Source organism: Triticum aestivum, chromosome 3A (assembly GCF_018294505.1).
Source record: "Triticum aestivum cultivar Chinese Spring chromosome 3A, IWGSC CS RefSeq v2.1, whole genome shotgun sequence".
Lineage (NCBI taxonomy): Eukaryota > Viridiplantae > Streptophyta > Magnoliopsida > Poales > Poaceae > Triticum > Triticum aestivum.
In genome coordinates, this window is record NC_057800.1 from 52,708,872 (window position 1) to 52,729,769 (window position 20,898).

At 43.3% G+C, this 20,898-nt stretch overlaps 1 protein-coding gene across 1 annotated transcript; it reads right to left on the reverse strand.

Moving 5' to 3' along the window:
- Positions 1-16,883: 16,883 nt before the first annotated feature.
- On the reverse strand, positions 16,884-17,654 carry LOC123057839 (dirigent protein 1). Its single transcript, XM_044480720.1, has one exon. It carries the CDS (start codon positions 17,580-17,582, stop codon positions 17,079-17,081), a length of 504 nt encoding a protein of 167 aa, XP_044336655.1. The 5' UTR covers positions 17,583-17,654; the 3' UTR covers positions 16,884-17,078.
- Positions 17,655-20,898: the final 3,244 nt, after the last annotated feature.

A 20,898-nucleotide genomic window follows, 5' to 3' on the forward strand; every position in this document is an offset into this window, starting at 1 on the left:
AATCACATCATTCTCTAATGATGTGATCCCGTTAATCAAATGACAACTCATGTCTATGGTTAGGAAACATAACCATCATTGATTCAATGAGCTAGTCAAGTAGAGGCATACTAGTGACACTATGTTTGTCTATGTATTCACACATGTATTATATTTCCGGTTAATACAATTCTAGCATGAATAATAAACATTTATCATGAAATAAGGAAATAAATAATAACTTTATTATTGCCTCTAGGGCATATTTCCTTCGGTCTCCCACTTGCACTAGAGTCAATAATCTAGTTCACATCGCCATGTGATTTAATACCAATAGTTCACATCACCATGTGATTAACACCCATAGTTCACATCGACATGTGACCAACACCCAAAGGGTTTACTAGAGTTAATAATCTAGTTCACATCGCTATGTGATTAACACCCAAAGAGTATTAAGGTGTGATCATGTTTTTCTTGTGAGGAAAGTTTAGTCAACGGGTCTGCCACATTCAGATCCGTATGTATTTTGCAAATTTTTATGTCAGCAATGCTCTGCACGGAGCTACTCTAGCTAATTGCTCCCACTTTCAATATGTATCCTAGATTGAGACTTTGAGTCATCTGGATCAGTGTCAAAACTTGCATCGACGTAACCCTTTACGACGAACCTTTTGTCACCTCCATAATCGAGAAACATATCCTTATTCCACTAAGGATAATTTTGACCAATGTCCAGTGATCTACTCCTATATCACTATTGTACTTGTTGGGGAACGTTGCAGAAAAAAAAAATTCCTACGGTTTCACCAAGATCCATCTATGAGTTCATCTAGCAACGAGTGATCGGATGCATCTACATACCTTTGTAGATCGCGAGCAGAAGCGTTCGAAGAACGGGGATGAGGTAGTCGTACACGACGTGATCCAAATCACCGGAGAACCTAGCACCGAATGGACGGCACCTCCGCGTTCAACACACGTACGGTCAGCGTGACGTCTCCTCCTTCTTGATCCAGCAAGGGGGAAGGAGAGGTTGATGAAGATCCAGTAGCACGACGGCGTGGTGGTGGATGCAGGGCGTCACAGTAGCAGGGCTTCACCTATACTACGAGAGAGGGAGGTGTAGCAGGGGAGAGGGAGGCGCCAAGACTCAAGGTGTGGCTGCCCCCTCTCCCCCCCTCATATATATAGGCTCCCCTAGGGGGGCGCCAGCCCTAGGAGATGAGATCTCCTAGGGGGCGGCGGCCAGGGCTGGAGTGGCCCCCAAGGCAAGGTGGGGCGCCCCCCCCACCCCTAGGGTTCCAACCCTAGGCGCATGGGATGGGCCTAGGGGGGTGCACCAACCCACTATGGGCTGGTTCCCCTCCCCACTTTAGCCCATGGGGCCCTCCGGGATGGGTGGCCCCACCCGGTGGACCCCCGGGACCCTTCCGGTGGTCCCGGTACAATACCGGTGACCCCGAAACTTGTCCCGATGCCCGAAACATCACTTCCTATATATAATTCTTTACCTCCGGACTATTCCGAAACTCCTCGTGACGTCTGGTATCTCATCCGGGACTCTGAACAACATTCGGGTTACTGCATATACATATCTTCACAACCCTAGCGTCACCGAACCTTAAGTGTGTAGACCCTACGGGTTCGGGAGACATGCAGACATGACCGAGACGACTCTCCGGTCAATAACCAACAACGGGATCTAGATATCCATGTTGGCTCCCACATGCTCCTTGATGATCTCATCGGATGAACCACGATTTTCGAGGATTCAAGCAACCCCGTATACAATTCCCTTTGTTAGTCGGTATGTTACTTGCCCGAGATTCGATCGTCGGTATCCCAAAACCTTGTTCAATCTCGTTGCCAGCAAGTCACTTTACTCGTACCATAATGCATGATCCCGTGACCAGACACTTGGTCACTTTGAGCTCATTATAATGATGCATTACCGAGTGGGCCCAGTGATACCTCTCCGTCATACGGAGTGACAAATCCCAGTCTTGGTCCGTGTCAACCCAACAGACACTTTTGGAGATACCCGTAGTCTACCTTTATAGTCACCCAGTTACGTTGTGACGTTTGGTACACCGAAAGCACTCCTACGGTATTCGGGAGTTACACGATCTCATGGTCTAAGGAAAAGATACTTGACATTGGAAAAACTCTAGCAAACGAACTATACGATCTTGTGCTATGTTTAGGATTGGGTCTCGTCCATCACATCATTCTCCTAATGATGTGATCTCGTTATCAATGACATCCAATGTCCATAGTCAGGAAACCATGACTATCTGTTGATCAACGAGCTAGTCAACTAGAGGCTTACTAGGGGCATGTTGGTGTCTGTTATTCACACATGTATTACGATTTCCGGATAATACAATTATAGCATGAATAAAGACAATTATCATGAACAAGGAAATATAATAATAATGCTTTTATTATTGCCTCTAGGGCATATTTCCAACAGTACTCCCTTGCCAAACTCAGGGCAGGGTATACAATAGGTATGGTACACAGCATGGCATACTTTATAGAACCTATGGCTGAGGCATAGGGAATGATTTTCATTCTCTCTCTATCTTCTGCCGTGGTCGGGTTTTGAGTCTTACTCAACTTCACACCTTGTAACACAGGCAAGAACTCCTTTTTGACTGTTCCATTTTGAACTACTTCAAAATCTTGTCAAGGTATGTACTCATTGAAAAACTTATCAAGCGTCTTGATCTATCTCTATAGATCTTGATGCTCAACATGTAAGCAGCTTCACCGAGGTCTTTTTTTTGAAAAACTCCTTTCAAACATTCCTTTATGCTTTGCAGAAAAATTCTACATTATCTCCAATATGTCATTCACATATACTTATCAGAAATGATGTAATGCTCCCACTCACTTTCTTGTAAATACAGGCTTCACCGCAAGTCTGTATAAAACTATATGCTTTGATCAACTTATCAAAGCGTATATTCCAACTCCGAGATGCTTGCACCAGTCCATAGATGGATCGCTGGAGCTTGCATATTTTGTTAGTACCTTTAGGATTGACAAAACCTTCTGGTTGCATCATATACAACTCTTCTTTAATAAATCCATTAAGGAATGCAGTTTTGTTTATCCACTTGCCATAAAATGCGGTAATTGCTAACATGATTCGAACAGACTTAAGCATAGATACGAGTGAGAAACTCTCATCGTAGTCAACACCTTGAACTTGGCGGAAACCTTTTTGCGACAATTGTAGCTTTGTAGATAGTGACACTACTATTAGTGTCTATCTTCCTCTTGAAGATCCATTTAATATAAATGGCTCGCCGATTAATGGGCAAGTCAATCAAAGTCCATACTTTGTTCTCCTACATGGATCTCATCTCAGATTTCATGGCCTCAAGCCATTTCACGGAATCTGGGCTCATCATCGCTTCCTCATAGTTCGTAGGCTCGTCATGTTCAAGTAACATGACCTCTAGAACAGGATTACCATACCACTCTAGTGCGGATATCACTCTGGTTTACCTACGAGGTTCGGTAGTAACTTGATTTGGAGTTACATGATCATCATCATTAGCTTCCTCACTAATTGGTGTAGTAGTCACAGGAACAGATTTCTGTGATGAACTACTTTCCAATAAGGGAGCAGGTACAGTTACCTCATCAAGTTCTACTTTCCTCCCACTCACTTCTTTCGAGAGAAACTCCTTCTCTAGAAAGGATCCATTCTCAGCAACGAATATCTTGCCTTCGGATTTGTGATAGAAGGTGTACCCAACATTTTCTTTTGGGTATCCTATGAAGACGCACTTCTCTGATTTGGGTTTGATCTTATCAGGTTGAAACTTTTTCACATAAGCATTGCAACCTCAAACTTTAAGAAACGACAGCTTGGGTTTCTTGCCAAACCATAGTTCATATGGTGTCGTCTCAACGGATTTACATGGTGCCCTATTTAACGTGAATGTAGTTGTCTCTAATGCATAACTCCAAAACGATAGCGGTAAATCAGTAAGAGACGTCATAGATCGCACCATATCTAATAAAGCACGGTTACGACGTTCGGACACACCATTACACTGTGGTGTTCCAGGTGGCATGAGTAGTGAAACTATTTCACATTGTTTTAACTGAAGGCCAAACTCGTAACTCAAATATTTTACTTCTGCGATCATATCGTAGAAACTTTTATTTTGTTACGATGATTCTCCACTTCACTCTAAAATTCTTTGAACTTTTCAAATGTTTCAGACTTGTGTTTCATCAAGTAGATATACCCATATCTGCTCAAATCATCTGTGAAGATCAGAAAATAATGATACCTGCCGCAAGCTTCAATATTCTCCGGTCAATAACCAATAGCGGAACCTGGATGCTCATATTGGCTCCTACATATTCTATGAAGATCTTTATCGGTCAAACCGCATAACAACATACGTTGTTCCCTTTGTCATCGGTATGTTACTTGCCCGAGATTCGATCATCGGTAGCTCAATACCTAGTTCAATCTCGTTATCGGCAAGTCTCTTTACTCGTTCTGTAACACATCATCCCGCAACTAACTCATTAGTTGCAATGCTTGCAAGGCTTATAGTGATGTGCATTACCGAGTGGGCCCAGAGATACCTCTCCGACAATCAGAGTGACAAATCCTAATCTTGAAATACGCCAACCCAACAAGTACCTTCGGAGACACCTGCAGAGAACCTTTATAATCACCCAGTTACGTTGTGACGTTTGGTAGCACACAAAGTGTTCCTCCGGTAAACGTGAGTTGCATAATCTCATAGTCATAGGAACATGTATAAGTCATGAAGAAAGCAATAGCAACAAACTAAACGATCAAGTGCTATGCTAACGGAATGGGTCAAGTCAATCACATCATTCTCTAATAATGTGATCCCGTTAATCAAATGACAACTCATGTCTATGGTTAGGAAACATAACCATCATTGATTCAACGAGCTAGTCAAGTAGAGGCATACTAGTGACACTATATTTGTCTATGTATTCACACATGTATTATGTTTTCGGTTAATACAATTCTAGAATGAATAATAAACATTTATCATGAAATAAGGAAATAAATAATAACTTTATTATTGCCTCTAGGGCATATTTCCTTCAAGGGCAAGAAAGCACTCAAGAACAAGTGGGTGTACAGATTGAAGACTGAAGAAAACACCTCACATCCAAGGTTCAAGGACAGATTGGTTGTGAAAGGATTCAGTCAGAAAAGGGCATTGATTATAGTGAGATATTCTCTCTAGTGGTCAAGATGTCTTTGATCCGAGTTGTGCTTGGCATGGCTGCCACCATGGACTTGGAAATTGAACAACTTGATGTGAAGACAACATTCTTACATGGTGACCTAGAGGAGGATATATACATGGAGCAGCCAGAGGGATTTATGGTTGCAGGCAAGGAGCACTTAGTTTGCAAATTGAAGAAGAGTTTGTATGGCTTGAAGCAAGCTCCTCGGCAGTGGTACAAGAAGTTTGAGTCTTTTATGACTGGGCTTGGTTACCATAAAGCACAACCTGACCATTGTGTCTTTATGAAGAGGTACGCCGAGGGTGACTTTATTATTCTCTTGTTGTATGTTGATGATATGCTGATTGTTGGAAATGGCACAAAGAGGATTGCTCTCCTCAAGAAGGCATTGAGTAAATCATTTGCCATGAAGGATTTAGGACTAGCGAAGCAAATACTTGGCATGAAGATCTCCCGTGATAGATCAAAGAAGTTGCTTTGGCTCTCACAGGAAAGATACATTCAGAAGGTACTTGAAAGGTTCAATATGAAAGATGCAAAATATGTTATCTCTCCGCTTGCAGGCCATCACAAACTGAATTCTAAACAATGTCCTACAAGGAAGAAGGAGAAAGAAGAAATGAGGAAAGTACCTTACCAATCTGCTCTGGGCAGTTTGATGTATGCCATGGTATGCACTAGGCCTGACATTGCCTATGCAGTTGGAGTTGTTAGCCGGTTCATGACAAATCCAGGTAAAACTCACTGGGAAGCAGTGAAGTGGATTCTCAGGTATCTCAAGGGTACTTCTGCATCTTGTCTATGCTTTGGAAATGGTGATCCTGTATTGCAGGGCTATACAGATGCAGATTACGCAGGTGACAAGGTTCGTAGGAAGTCCACATCTGGATACCTGATGACTTATGCAGGGGGAGCAGTGTCATGGCGATCAAGATTGCAGAAATGTGTTTCTACATCAACTACAGAAGCTGAGTACATTGCAGCAGTTGATGATGGAAAGGAAGTTTTGTGGATGAAGAACTTCTTGCAAGAGCTTGGCATGAAGCAAGAGAAGTATGTTCTGTTTTGTGACAGTCAGAGTGCTATTCATCTTGCCAAGAATTCAAGCTATCACTCTCTAACCAAGCACATTGATGTGAGGTATCATTGGATTCGAGATGTCGTGAGTTCCAAGTTGCTGAAACTTGAGAAGATCCATACCGATGACAATGGTTCGAATATGATGACCAAGATATTGCCAAATGAGAAGCTACAAGCATGTTGCAAGGTAGCGGGCATGGCGGTGGCCCCCTCATGAGTTAGAGGGGGAGATTTGTTGGGATATCCTCCTCATGTGGGCTGTGAGGAGATGACCATTTGAGGCCTTTTAGGCAGCCCAAAGAGGTGCATAAGCCCACTACCCATTAGGGTTATGACTTAGGGTCATTTTGGACTTTGCACATGTGTGGATGGGGATGCTTTTACCCTCCATCCAGCAGCCACCACCAAGTGTGACGAAAATCAGTTCACCCTCCAAGAGAGAAGAAGAGAGGAAACCAAGAGAGTAAGGGAAGAAGAGGAAGATTGAAGGAAGAGCAAGGGAGCACCTCCCCAAGGTTGTGATGGTCCAGATCCACTACCTTGTCTCCTTCAAGTTTGGTTCCACCATCTTTGGTGAGATTGTTCCAATCCCTAGTTCTTGAGCCCCAAATCTTGTTGTGTTCATCCAAGATTCAGAAATCTTGATGTATGAGATCCTCTAGTGCTTTCTAGAGAAGAACTTGTTGTATCCCACATTTGATAATAGTGGAAGAGGATTTGGGTGGCTTCGGCCCGTGGTTTTTTCCCCTCAAGTTAAGGGGTTTTCCACGTAAAAATTTGGTGTCTCTTTATTGATGCTTGGTGCTGTCCAGAAACTTACTCCTACCACAAGACACTATGCTGAGGAGTGTCTTGCCTGCTGAGTAACATTTTCTGCCTCCATATATGCTGCTGCATATGTTTCCTTCCGTGCTAAGCAATGATCCTTGAATTAGTACATGATGTGGTGCTGAGATTACTTGTTTTCGCTGCAGTTTTCAGTTAACCACAAGTGCATTTGTGTGCTAATTCCTAGCAGGTACAGTTTGCTTTCTCCCTGGCACACGCACATACGGTTTCGCATGTCTGATAACCCACAAGTATAGGGGATCGCAACAGTTTTTGATAAGTAAGAGTGTCGAACCCAACGAGGAGCTAAAGGTAGAACAAATATTCCCTCAAGTTCTATCGACCACCGATACAACTCTACGCACGCTTGACGTTCGCTTTACCTAGAACAAGTATGAAACTAGAAGTACTTTGTAGGTGTTGTTGGATAGGTTTGCAAGATAATAAAGAGTACGTAAATAAAAAGTAGGGGCTGTTTAGATAAAGAAACGATAAAGTAAATATAGCGAGTGTGGAAAAGTGGTGGTAGGAGTTGCGAAATTGTCCCTAAGCAATTGACTACTTTACTAGACCGATAACAAGTATTATGTGGGAGAGGCCACTGCTAGCATGTCATCCCTGACTTGGAATTCTATGCACTTATGATTGGAACTATTAGCAAGCATCCGCAACTACTATTGTTCATTAAGGTAAAACCCAACCATAGCATTAAGATATATTGGTCCCCCTTCAATCCCGTATGCATCAATTTCTATGCTAGGTTGAAGATTCTGTCACTCTTGCCCTCCAATACATAGTCCTATCAACATACACTAACCCTATGGTGTGATCCACGCGCGCGCTCATATGATGGGCACCAAAGGACAACAACATAACCACAAGCAAATTAAATCAATCATAGCAATTCATCAACCACCGATAGGACAACGAAAATCTACTCAGACATCATAGGATGGCAACACATCATTGGATAATAATATGAAGCATAAAGCACCATGTTCAAGTAGAGGGTACAACGGGTTGCGGGAGAGTGGACCGCTGTAGATAGAGGGGGGAAGGTGATGGAGATGTTGGTGAAGATGGCGGAGGTGTTGGTGTAGATCGCGGTGATGATGATGGCCCCCGGTGGCACTCCGGTGCCACCGGAAGTGAGGGAGAGAGCCGCCCTCCTTCTTCTTCTTCCTTGACCTCCTCCATAGATGGGAGAAGGGTTTCCCCTCTGGTCCATGGCCTCCATGGCACGGGAGGGGCGAGAGCCCCTCCGAGATTGGATCCGTCTCTCTGTCTCTCTCTGTTTCTGCCTTCTGTTCTGGCTCTGTTTCACTGTTTCGTATATATATGGAGATCCGTAACTCCAATTGGCCTGAAACCTTCTCCGTGATTTTTTCCGAATATTATCTTTCTTGCGGCAAAAGAAGAGCGTCAACCGCCTTACGGTGGGCTCACGAGGGTAGGGGGTGCGCCCTAGGGGGGCTCCCCCTGCCTCGTGACCACCTCGGGCACTGGTTCGCGTTGATTTTCCTTCCGAATTTTCCATATTTTCCAAAAATAAGCTCCGTCCGTTTTTATCCCGTTTGGACTCCGTTTGATATGGATATTCTGCGAAACCAAAAACATGCAACAGACAGGAACTGACACTGGGCACTGGATCAATATGTTAGTCCCAAAAATAATATAAAAAGTTGCCAAAAAGTATATGAAAGTTGAATAATATTGGCATGGAACAATCAAAAATTATAGATACGCCGGAGACGTATCAGCATCCCCAAGCTTAATTCCTGCTCGTCCTCGAGTAGGTAAATGATAAAAAAAGATAATTTTTGATGTGGAATGCTACCTAGCATAATCTTGATCATATGTCTATCATGGCATGAATATTAAGACACGAGTGATTCAAAGCAATAGTCTATCCTTTGACATTAAGACAATAATACTTCAAGCATACTAATAAAGCAATCATGTCTTTTCAAAATAACAAGGCCAAAGAAAGTTATCCCTACAAAATCATATAGTCTGGCTATGCTCCATCTTCACCATACAAAATATTCAAATCATGCACAACACCGATGACAAGCCAAGCAATTGTTTCATGCTTTTGACGTTTTCAAACCTTTTCAACTTTCACGCAATACATGAGCATGAGCCATGGACATAGCACTATAGGTGGAATAGAATATGATGGTGGAGGAGACAAAAAGGAGAACATAGTCTCACATCAACTAGGCGTATCAACGAGCTATGGAGATGCCCATCAATAGATATCAATGTGAGTGAGTAGGGATTGCCATGCAACGGATGCACTAGAGCTATAAGTGTATGAAAGCTCTAACTGAAACTAAGTGGGTGTGCATCCAACTTGCTTGCTCATGAAGACCTCGGGCATTTGAGGAAGCCCATCATCGGAATATACAAGCCAAGTTCTATAATAAAAATTCCCACTAGTATATGAAAGTGATAACTCAAGAGACTCTCTATATGAAGAACATGGTGCTACTTTGAAGCACAAGTGTGGAAAAAGGATAGTAGCACTGCCCCTTCTCTCTTTTCTCTCTCATTTTTTTGTTTATTTATTTTTTTTTATTTTTTTGGTGGGCTTCTTTGGCCTCTTTTTTTTTATTTGGGCTTCTTTGGCCTCTTTTATTTTTTTGTAAAGTCCAGAGTCTCATCCCGACTTATGGGGGAATCATAGTCTCCATCATCCTTTCCTCACTGGGGCAATGCTCTAATAATGATGATCATCACACTTTTATTTACTTACAACTCAATCTTACAACTCGATATCTAGAACAAAGATATGACTCTATATGAATGCCTCCGGTGGTGTACCGGGATGTGCAATGATCTAGCGTAGCAGTGACATCAAAAAATGGACAAGCCATGAAAACATCATGCTAGCTATCTTACGATCATGCAAAGCAATATGACAATGAATGCTCAAGTCATGTATATGATGATGATGGAAGTTGCATGGCAATATATCTCAGAATGGATATGGAAATGCTATGATAGGTAGGTATGGTGGCTGTTTTGAGGAAGGTATATGGTGGGTTTATGGTACCAGCGAAAGTTGCGCGGTATTAGAGAGGCTAGCAATGGTGGAAGGGTGAGAGTGCGTATAATCCATGGACTCAACATTAGTCATAAAGAACTCACATACTTATTGCAAAAATTTATTAGTTATCGAAACAAAGTACTACGCGCATGCTCCTAGGGGGATAGATTGGTAGGAAAAGACCATCGCTCGTCCCCGACCGCCACTCATAAGGAAGACAATTAATAAATAAATCATGCTCCGACTTCATCACATAACAATTCACCATACGTGCATGCTACGGGAATCACAAACTTCAACACAAGTATTTCTACAATCTATAACTACTCACTAGCATGTCTCTAATATCACCATCTTTATATCTCAAAACTATTGCAAGGAATCAAACATATCATATTCAATGATCTACAAGTTTTATGTAGGATTTTATGACTAACCATGTGAATGACCAATTCCTGTCATCTCTCTAAATAGATATAAGTGAAGCAAGAGAGTTTAATTCTTTCTACAAAAGATATGCTCGTGCTCTAACAAATATAAGTGAAGCAAAAGAGCATTCTACAAATGGCGGTTTTCTATGTAAAGAGAAACAGGTAATCCAAACTTCAAATGATATAAGCGAAGCACATGAAGCATTCTATAAAGCCATACTCAAAAGATATAAGTGAAGTGCAATGAGAATTCTGTAAATCAACCAAGGACCATCTCATACCAGCATGGTGCATAAAAAGAAAAATAAAAACCTAAATGCAAAAGACGCTCCAAGACTTGCACATATCGCATGAACTAAACGAATCCGAAAACATACTGATATTTGTTGAAGAAAGAAGGGATGCCTCCCCAGCATCCCCAAGCTTAGACGCTTGAGTCTCCTTAAATATTTACTTGGGGTGCCTCGGGCATCCCCAAGCTTGAGCTCTTGCCTCTCTTCCTTCTTCTCACATCGAGACCTTCTCAATCACCGAACACTTCATCCACATAAAACTTCAACAGAAAACTCGGTAAGATCCGTTAGTATAATAAAGCAAATCACTACTCTAGGTACTGTTGCAAACCAATCCATATTTTGTTTTTGCATTGTGTCTACTGTAATATAACTTTTTCATGGCTTAATCCACTGATATAAATTGATAGTTTCATCAAAACAAGCAAACTACGTATCAAAAACAGAATCTGTCTAAAACAGAACAGTCTGTAGAAATCTGAACATTCACCATACTTCTGGTACTTGAAAAATTCTTCCAAAATTATTAAAAATAAAAAAATTGTACATAAATACAGTGCAAAAAGAATCAGAACCATTTGACGTTCCAGCTAAAAATGTAAAATCGCGCACTACAGCCAAAGTTTCTGTCCTGCACCGTACAAACCAACAAGCATCGTAAACATCCTAAAGGCAAACCTTGGCACAATATTTTTATAATACAATGGAATTGTACAAGGGGATAATTATTTTTGTTGAAAAGTTTCTGTAATCAAGATTCACAAAGTTGCCGTGAGCATGAACAAAGTTCAAGGAGCTCTCCCACTTCAACAATGCTTGTCTTTCTCACTTTCGCTTTCCTTTTTGAAAAGTTTTGGGTTCCCCTCTTTATTTTTATTTTCTAAACTATATGAAAGCACTCAACAGAAATAAATGACTCTCTAAAACTTTCGGGTTGTCTCCATGGAAGCGCTTTCTTTAAAGCCATTAAGCTAGGCATATAGTGCTCAAGTAATGAATCCACCCGGATCCCAAGGTATATCAAAGCCAATTTTAATTAACAATGATTTGTAATTTAGTAGTGAGCACAAAGTAATATATATCATGCAACAACGAAGTCTAACTCTCTCCCTATCATAAAAGAACAATTCATGCACACAAAGTAAAGGCCAATGCATAGTATAAACAGTTTCTTGCAATTTCATCATATTGGAAACATAGAGAGGTGGAGATATAGTTCCTCTCTCATAATAATTGCAAGTAGGAGCAGCAAGCACATGCATATTATATTCATCAAAATCATCATGTGTAACGGTAAAAGGCAACCCATCAATATATTCCTTAATAAGAGCAAAGTTCTCCAATATAGTGTAGTTGGGAGAATTCAAAAAGATAATAGGATTATCATGCGTGGGTGTAATAGCAAAAATTTCATGTTTAACATAAGGAACTATAGCAAGTTCATCTCCATAAGCATTATTCATATTGGCATCTTGGCCACAAGCATCATCAAAAAGGGATATTTCAAAAGAATCCAAGGGATCATAACAGTCATCATAGCAATCATCCTTCGGTAAGCACGAAGGGGAATTAAACAATATATGAGTTGAAGAGTTGCTCTCATTAGAAGGTGGGCACGGGTGATCAATCCGCTCTTCCTCCTTTTGTTCTTCGCTCTCCTCCTCATCTTTTTCATCCAATGAGCTCACAATTTCATCAATTTCTTCTTCCATAGACTCCTGCAAAATATTAGTCTCTTCTTGGACAGCGGAGTATTCCTCAATATATGGTTTAACATAAGCATTAGAAGCATAATTATCAACGCAATATTTAAGTATGGCAAAATTTTCAGATTGGTAAAGAGTAGCATCATACTTTTCAATCAAAGAAGCAATTTCATAAGCACCCTTAAAAGCAACAAATTCTTCAATTTGTTGAACATCATAGTAATTATAAACACCCTTAGCATACGAAGATACGATTCCATTATTACTAAACTCACATTGATAGGGAAGGTGTTTCTTAGGGTTTTCAGAACAACAAGTAAATTCATATATTTCACATAAATTCCAAGCATAGCATTGCAAACATTGAATTTGACCCCATAATAGTTTCCCTTTTTCAGATATACGGTGTCGCACATAACAAGCATGCTCATCTAAGGATTTGCCCTGAACTAAGCTAGTTGGGGTTTCAACACGAGCACATAGAGATCGAAGATGATCCAAGTAATAAGCTTCAGCAGTGTGATAGATTTTGATTGGTTCTTCAACCATTGGTTCAGTAGGTACAACTATTTTTTTTGGTATTTTGCATTTCCTACCCATAACTAAAGATAGAAAATAACTAAGAACAACAAATAAAAATTACTTAGTGATAAAGCAAACAAGCACACACGAGAATATTCACCCCACGCTATTGCTCCCCGGCAACGGCGCCAGAAAAAGGTCTTGATAACCCACAAGTATAGGGGATCGCAACAGTTTTCGATAAGTAAGAGTGTCGAACCCAACAAGGAGCTAAAGGTAGAACAAATATTCCCTCAAGTTCTATCGACCACCGATACAACTCTACGCATGCTTGGCGTTTGCTTTACCTAGAACAAGTATGAAACTAGAAGTACTTTGTAGGTGTTGTTGGATAGGTTTGCAAGATAATAAAGAGTACGTAAATAAAAAGTAGGGGCTGTTTAGATAAAGAAACGATAAAGTAAATATAGCGAGTGTGGAAAAGTGGCGGTAGGAGTTGCGAAATTGTCCCTAAGCAATTGACTACTTTACTAGACCGATAGCAAGTATTATGTGGGAGAGGCCACTGCTAGCATGTCATCCCTGACTTGGAATTCTATGCACTTATGATTGGAACTATTAGCAAGCATCCACAACTACTAATGTTCATTAAGGTAAAACCCAACCATAGCATTAAGATATATTGGTCCCCCTTCAATCCCGTATGCATCAATTTTTATGCTAGGTTGAAGCTTCTGTCACTCTTGCCCTCCAATACATAGTCCTATCAACATACAACTAACCCCATGTTGTGATCCATGCGCGCGCTCATATGATGGGCACCAAAGGACAACAACATAACCACAAGCAAATTAAATCAATCATAGCAATTCATCAACCACCGATAGGACAACGAAAATCTACTCAGACATCATAGGATGGCAACACATCATTGGATAATAATATGAAGCATAAAGCACCATGTTCAAGTAGAGGGTACAGAGGGTTGCGGGAGAGTGGACCGCTGTAGATAAAGGGGGAAGGTGATGGAGATGTTGGTGAAGATGGCGGAGGTGTTGGTGTAGATCGCGGTGATGATGATGGCCCTCGGTGGCACTCCGGTGCCACCGAAAGCGAGGGGGAGAGAGCCCCCTCCTTCTTCTTCTTCATTGACCTCCTCCCTAGATGGGAGAAGGGTTTCCCCTCTGGTCCATGGCCTCCATGGCACGGGAGGGGCGAGAGCCCCTCCGAGATTGGATCCGTCTCTCTGTCTCTCTCTGTTTCTGCCTTCTGTTCTGGCTCTGTTTCACCGTTTCGTATATATATGGAGATCCGTAACTCCGATTGGCCTGAAACCTTCGCCGTGATTTTTTTTCTGAATATTATCTTTCTTGCGGCAAAAGAAGAGCGTCAACCGCCTTACGGTGGGCTCACGAGGGTAGGGGCGCGCCCTAGGGGGGGGGGTGCCCCCTGCCTCGTGACCACCTCGGGCACTGGTTCGCGTTGATTTTCCTTCCGAATTTTCCATATTTTCCAAAAATAAGCTCCGTCCGTTTTTATCCCATTTGGACTACGTTTAATATGGATATTCTGTGAAACCAAAAACATGGAACAGACAGGAACTGGCACTGGGCACTAGATCAATATGTTAGTCCCAAAAATAATATAAAAAGTTGCCAAAAAGTATATGAAAGTTGAATAATATTGGCATGGAACAATAAAAAATTATAGATATGACGGAGACGTATCAATGTCCTCCGATGGCACCTGCCACCAAGAGTCTTGATCTCGACACTCACCCCCAATCTCTTCCACAGACTACTGATCACCTCGTGTTGGTTCTCATTAGGGCTTAAAGCATTTTGGTGGACGGCAAATTACACAAAAATGACAAATTTCATATTTTGAAAACATGAACAGTGCATGTAATGTTCACCAAAGAAAACCAATTGTTCTCACTTTTTTGTGTAGCTCATGTATCAATGTATTTTCTCATAAAAAATTACACAAGTGTAGTACAAGTCCATATGACAGTGTGTATAAAAAGAGTAGAAAACAATAGAAGTCCTAAAAATATTTGAGTGGTGTTAACTTAGTCCTAATACTATGAAAATGCACGTTTAAGTGCTAAAAGTTTGCTAAGTGTGTCACCCGCAGTCCTATCTGTGTTGCATCATCTCCGACTTGCTGCTGGCAGGTTGACTACTTCCATGTGGAGACATTTTGCACAAAAACCTTAAAATTTCATCTCTTCCGTGTTTGTGGCATTCCACTTAATACAAAATCTACTCATATGTCGTCTAGCCATCAATCTGAGCAAACCATCCATCTCAGTCCACTGATCCCGCATCTGTGTCACCACTAGTCTCGCTCTCCCACGCCACGGTCCCGGACACCCTCCCACACGTAGCGGCGGCTGCCTTCCCTGAAGGGCGCGACGCCGATAGTGCACGCGGGAGGGCAGCGGTGGCAGCAAGCAACAAGCAGGCTCCGACTTCAGTCCTCTTCCTTCCACCCTGACGCAGAAGTCTCGATGGCTCCATCCCCACTTTCTCCCCGGCACAGATGATCCTTCTTGGGCAACGAAGGTAGACGTGTTAGAGTGGTTGTAGCGTGTGCCGTTGTTCACAACGTTCGGACGCCGAGGTGGACTGCGGCGTCGGAGATGGAGAGGAATGCAAAGGAGAGGATGTGTGCAAGGAGGACCACAAAAATAGAAGAGATAGCATTGGGTGGGTGTTGTGCAAAAAAGTTGCTACATGGCGGTAGTCAACCTGCCACTAGTGCGAGTCAAACCTAATTCAGTGTGAATAGGACTACGGGTGACACAATTAGCACTCCTTTACGACTCTGATGTGCATTGTCATAGCACTGGCAAAGCCGGCGGGGATTGTTAGTGGTCGGGCTTTTCCCGAGATCTCGCGGAGCTAATGTGGGTGGCTCTGGGCAAAAGCGTTGGATCGATGGGGGGGAGGGGGGGGGTGTGAAGGATACCAACAACGATGCTTCTTGGAGGCGTCTTCGAAGAGCTCGCTCGCTCATCTCCAGGTTATGGGCATGCTAGCGGTGGAGTTTTAGTTGGCCGATATCGGCATGGTTTTGGTTTTTTGCACGGTTGTCCCTTAATCACGTGTGTGATGTACGGTTTTTGGCCTAGTTTCCCGTATAAACTGACCAATCTGTTTTTAAATTTTCAATCTTATAATAATGAAATCGACAATGCACCTGGCCACTATGTTCTTAATATTCCTATCTTATAATGAAATCGACAGCGCACCTGCCTTGTGTTGGGAGCAATTCTTTTCCGTATGTCGAGGTTGATCGAATTGTGATTGTAAATTTGATTCCGTAATAGAATTAGGGGTTTCAGGGAGGGTGGTGGTGGGGTGTGTGTGTGTGTGTGGGGGGGGGGGGGGGGGGTTCAAATGCTAACAACAACATATAACTCAAAATATAAGTAGTTCTGAACGGATCTAAAGCAAGCATATTTAGAAGGACCCCGATAACGCCCGAATATTCGGGATTTGACCATGGCAAATCGAATGGTTTTTATGGCAATTTTTAATGACGCGATGATGGCAAATTTAGTCGGCAAGCATGGCAAATCCATGCTCAGTGTATTGTCTGTCAGGAAATTGTCGTGCGTGTCAACTAAACATGACATTCTCGCGTCACTAAAATTGCCTTCGAAAAAGTTTGCTTTACCCTGGTCAAACCGGGCAACATATTATTTAGATCATCGTCATTACCAAAGCCGGGCAACATATTATTTGATGAACAACATTTGCACATATTCAACATTATTATTGCACTCGTATGCATGGAGGAGCAGCAGAGTAGACATATAGTAGAAGACAGGGCAAATGCATAGGTGAGAAGTGGAACAGATGAACATGCTCATGTGAGACGAACGAGACGAGCTCGCGGTCCGTCACGTATTTCACGGGTTGACGAAGACGTCGAGCTCGAGGACGGCGTTGGGGTGGTCGAGCCGGACGGTCTTCCACAGCACGTAGCCTGTGGCCATCCTGAACTGGCCCGTGCCGCCGACCACCGACAGCTCCCGCACCGCCGCGCCGATGTCGTCCCGGCCGACCACCGTGACGGAGGACCCCGCGTAGGGGCCGGACGTGAGGAGCACCTCCATGGTGACCAGCAGCTCCGGGTTCCCCTTGGACGCCCAGATGTACCGCCCCTGCGCGCGCCCCACGGCCGGCGACGCCGCGGACGAGGTGGCCGTGAGCGCGTCGTCGATGACGATAGTGTCGCCGAAGTGGCCGCGCGGGCCGTCCAGCACCTGCACCGCCGTCGGCGCCGGGCCGGTCAGCACGTCGTGCATGTAGAAGTGCAGGTGCGCCGACGCCCCCGACACCGCCGCCGGCCGCGCGGCCAGGACGACGAGCAAAGCGAGCAGCGCGGAGCAGAGCCAGCCGCCGGAAGCCATGGCAAGAGAGCTCAGTGCAAGCTCAAGTGTGTGCCTGTGTGATGTCTTGTTTCTGCATCTTTGTGTGCTGTATATATACACGCACGCAAGAGAAAAATGAGGATCCATCTTGGTGATAATGTTGCTGAGGTGTATGGTCGGTGTGACAATAATTTCTCAATGATCATGCCTGGTTTGTTTGTATTGAGGGCAGCAGTTGATGCGTCGTCTTCTGGACCGGACCGCGTTTATGTTGCCATTCTTCACTGTCGACGGAGCGCGCATTCATGGTCCCGAGCTGCAGATCGAGATCTATCAACAGCAGAAAATGTAGATGAATGTATCAATCACCATTGATTTGTAGTGCGGGTTACATAGCTGTGAAGTGGCGATTGTTGCCATAGATTGGGAGCTCTGGATTCAGATTTCAGAGCTCCATGTTTTCTTGTTGAAAGAGGTGAAGTGGCGATTCCAACAGTAAAAATGGCATCTCTGCGAAACACAAAATCTACCACAAGAATGCTAGGCCTACGAAGAATGACAAACGTTTTACTTAACTACCATGCCACGGCAATGCAAATGGTCAAGTCAATTTTACCTCGAGAAGCAGTAAAAATCTCAAAAAAGGCAGAAAAACAAAAGCTTAGCCAAATGATAGTTTTCCTTTTTACTACAAAATTTTGATATAGGATAGTATAAGCAGGCACAAGAAATAAAGAGAAAACAGAGGACACGACAGGTGCACTTGTCCAACAGGTTTTCGTGTGTATGTGATTCTTGGGCGAAATTCAACATTCTTCTAAAAAAAATACTACATTTAGATATGTGTTTAATCCATTGTACATTGATTGCATTTTTGTTGAGATGAACTAATCAGAGAAACTTAAGCGCAAATAGAAATTACCCAAATGAATGGTTTTTGAAATATTTTGTACAGATTGACACATCATGATATTTTTCACATGAGAAGCCATAGTCATCTTTTTCCCTGTTCTTTAACTTTACATTCATGTAGTTAACAGTTAATGAACTAACATTATCTCCTTCAAAAAGGGAATGGTGGAAATTCAGCCATTCTGAGTTAAGTAGCAGCAGTCCTGCTGGGTAGGCCACTCGCTCGCAACCACAGCGACTCCACGCCTCTCGCTCGCCATTATCGACATCTCCGTGGATCTAGGCGCTCCAACCACGCGGCTGTTGGAAATATGCCCTAGAGGCAATAATAAATTGGTTATTATTATATTTCCTTGTTCATGATAATCGTTTATTATCCATGCTAGAATTGTATTGATAGGAAACTCAGATACATGTGTGGATACATAGACAACACCATGTCCCTAGTAAGCCTCTAGTTAACTAGCTCGTTGATCAATAGATGGTTACGGTTTCCTAACCATGGACATTGGATGTCGTTGATAACGGGATCACATCATTAGGAGAATGATGTGATGGACAAGACCCAATCCTAAGCCTAGCACAAAGATCGTGTAGTTCGTATGCTAAAGCTTTTCTAAATGTCAAGTATCATTTCCTTAGACCATGAGATTGTGCAACTCCCGGATACCGTAGGAATGCTTTGGGTGTGCCAAACGTCACAACATAACTGGGTGGCTATAAAGGTGCACTATGGGTATCTCCGAAAGTGTCTGTTGGGTTGGCACGAATCGAGACTGGGATTTGTCACTCCGTGTGATGGAGAGGTATCTCTGGGCCCACTCGGTAGGACATCATCATAATGTGCACAATGTGACCAAGGAGTTGATCACGGGATGATGTGTTATGGAACGAGTAAAGAGACTTGCCGGTAACGAGATTGAACAAGGTATCGGATACCGACGATCGAATCTCGGGCAAGTACAATACCGCTGGACAAAGGGAATTGAATACGAGATTGATTGAATCCTCAACATCGTGGTTCATCCGATGAGATCATCATGGAACATGTGGGAGCCAACATGGGTATCCAGATCCCGCTGTTGGTTATTGACCGGAGAGTCGTCTCGGTCATCTCTGCATGTCTCCCGAACCCGTAGGGTCTACACACTTAAGGTTCGGTAACGCTAGGGTTGTAGAGATATTAGTATGCGGTAACCCGAAAGTTTTTCGGAGTCCCGGATGAGATCCCGGACGTCACGAGGAGTTCCGGAATGGTCGGGAGGTAAAGATTTATATATGGGAAGTCCTATTTTGGCCACCGGAAAATGTTCGGGAATTTTCGGTATTGTACCGGGAAGGTTCTAGAAGGTTCCGGAGTGGGGCCCACCTGCATGGGGGACCCACATGAACGTGGGTAGTGGGGGCAAGGCCCCACATCCCTGGTCAAGGCGCACCAAGATCCCCCTTAGAAGGAATAAGATCATATCCCGAAGGGATAAGATCAAGAGCCCTAAAAAGGGGGGATAACAATCGATGGGGAAGGGAAATGATGGGATTTCTTTCCCCCACCTTTGTCAACGCCCCAATGGACTTGGAGGGCAAGAAACCAGCCCCCTCCACCCCTATATATAGTGGGGAGGCGGATGGGAGTCGCACACTAGCCCCTGGCGCCTCCCTCTCCCCTCGTAACACCTCTCCCTCTCGCTGAGCTTGGCGAAGCCCTGCCGAGATCCCCGCTGCTTCCACCACCACGCTGTCGTGCTGCTGGATCTCCATCAACCTCTCCTTCCCCCTTGCTGGATCAAGAAGGAGGAGACGTCTTCCCCAACCGTACGTGTGTTGAACATGGTAATTTGGATCACGACGAGTACGACTCCATCAACCCCGTTCTCTTGAACGCTTCCGCTCGCGATCTACAAGGGTATGTAGATGCACTCCTCTCTCTCGTTGCTAGATGACTCCATAGATTGATCTTGGTGATGCGTATAAAATTTTAAAATTCTGCTACGTTCCCCAACAGTGGCATCATGAGCTAGGTCTATGCGTAGTTTCTATGCACGAGTAGAACACAAAGTAGTTGTGGGCGTCGATTTTGTCAATTTACTTGCCGTTACTAGTCTTATCTTGATTCGGCGGCATCGTGGGATGAAGCGGCCCGGACCGGCCTTACACGTACACTTACGTGAGACAGGTTCCACCGACTGACATGCACTAGTTGCATAAGGTGGCTAGCGGGTGTCTGTCTCTCCCACTTTAGTCAGATCGGATTCGATGAAAAGGGTCCTTATGAAGGGTAAATAGAAATTGGCATATCACGTTGTGGTTTTTGCGTAGGTAAGAAATGTTCTTGCTAAGAAACCTATAGCAGCCACGTAAAAATTTGCAACAACAATTACAGGACGTCTAACTTGTTTTTGCAGCATATGCCGTGTGATGTGATATGGCCAAAAGGATGTGATGA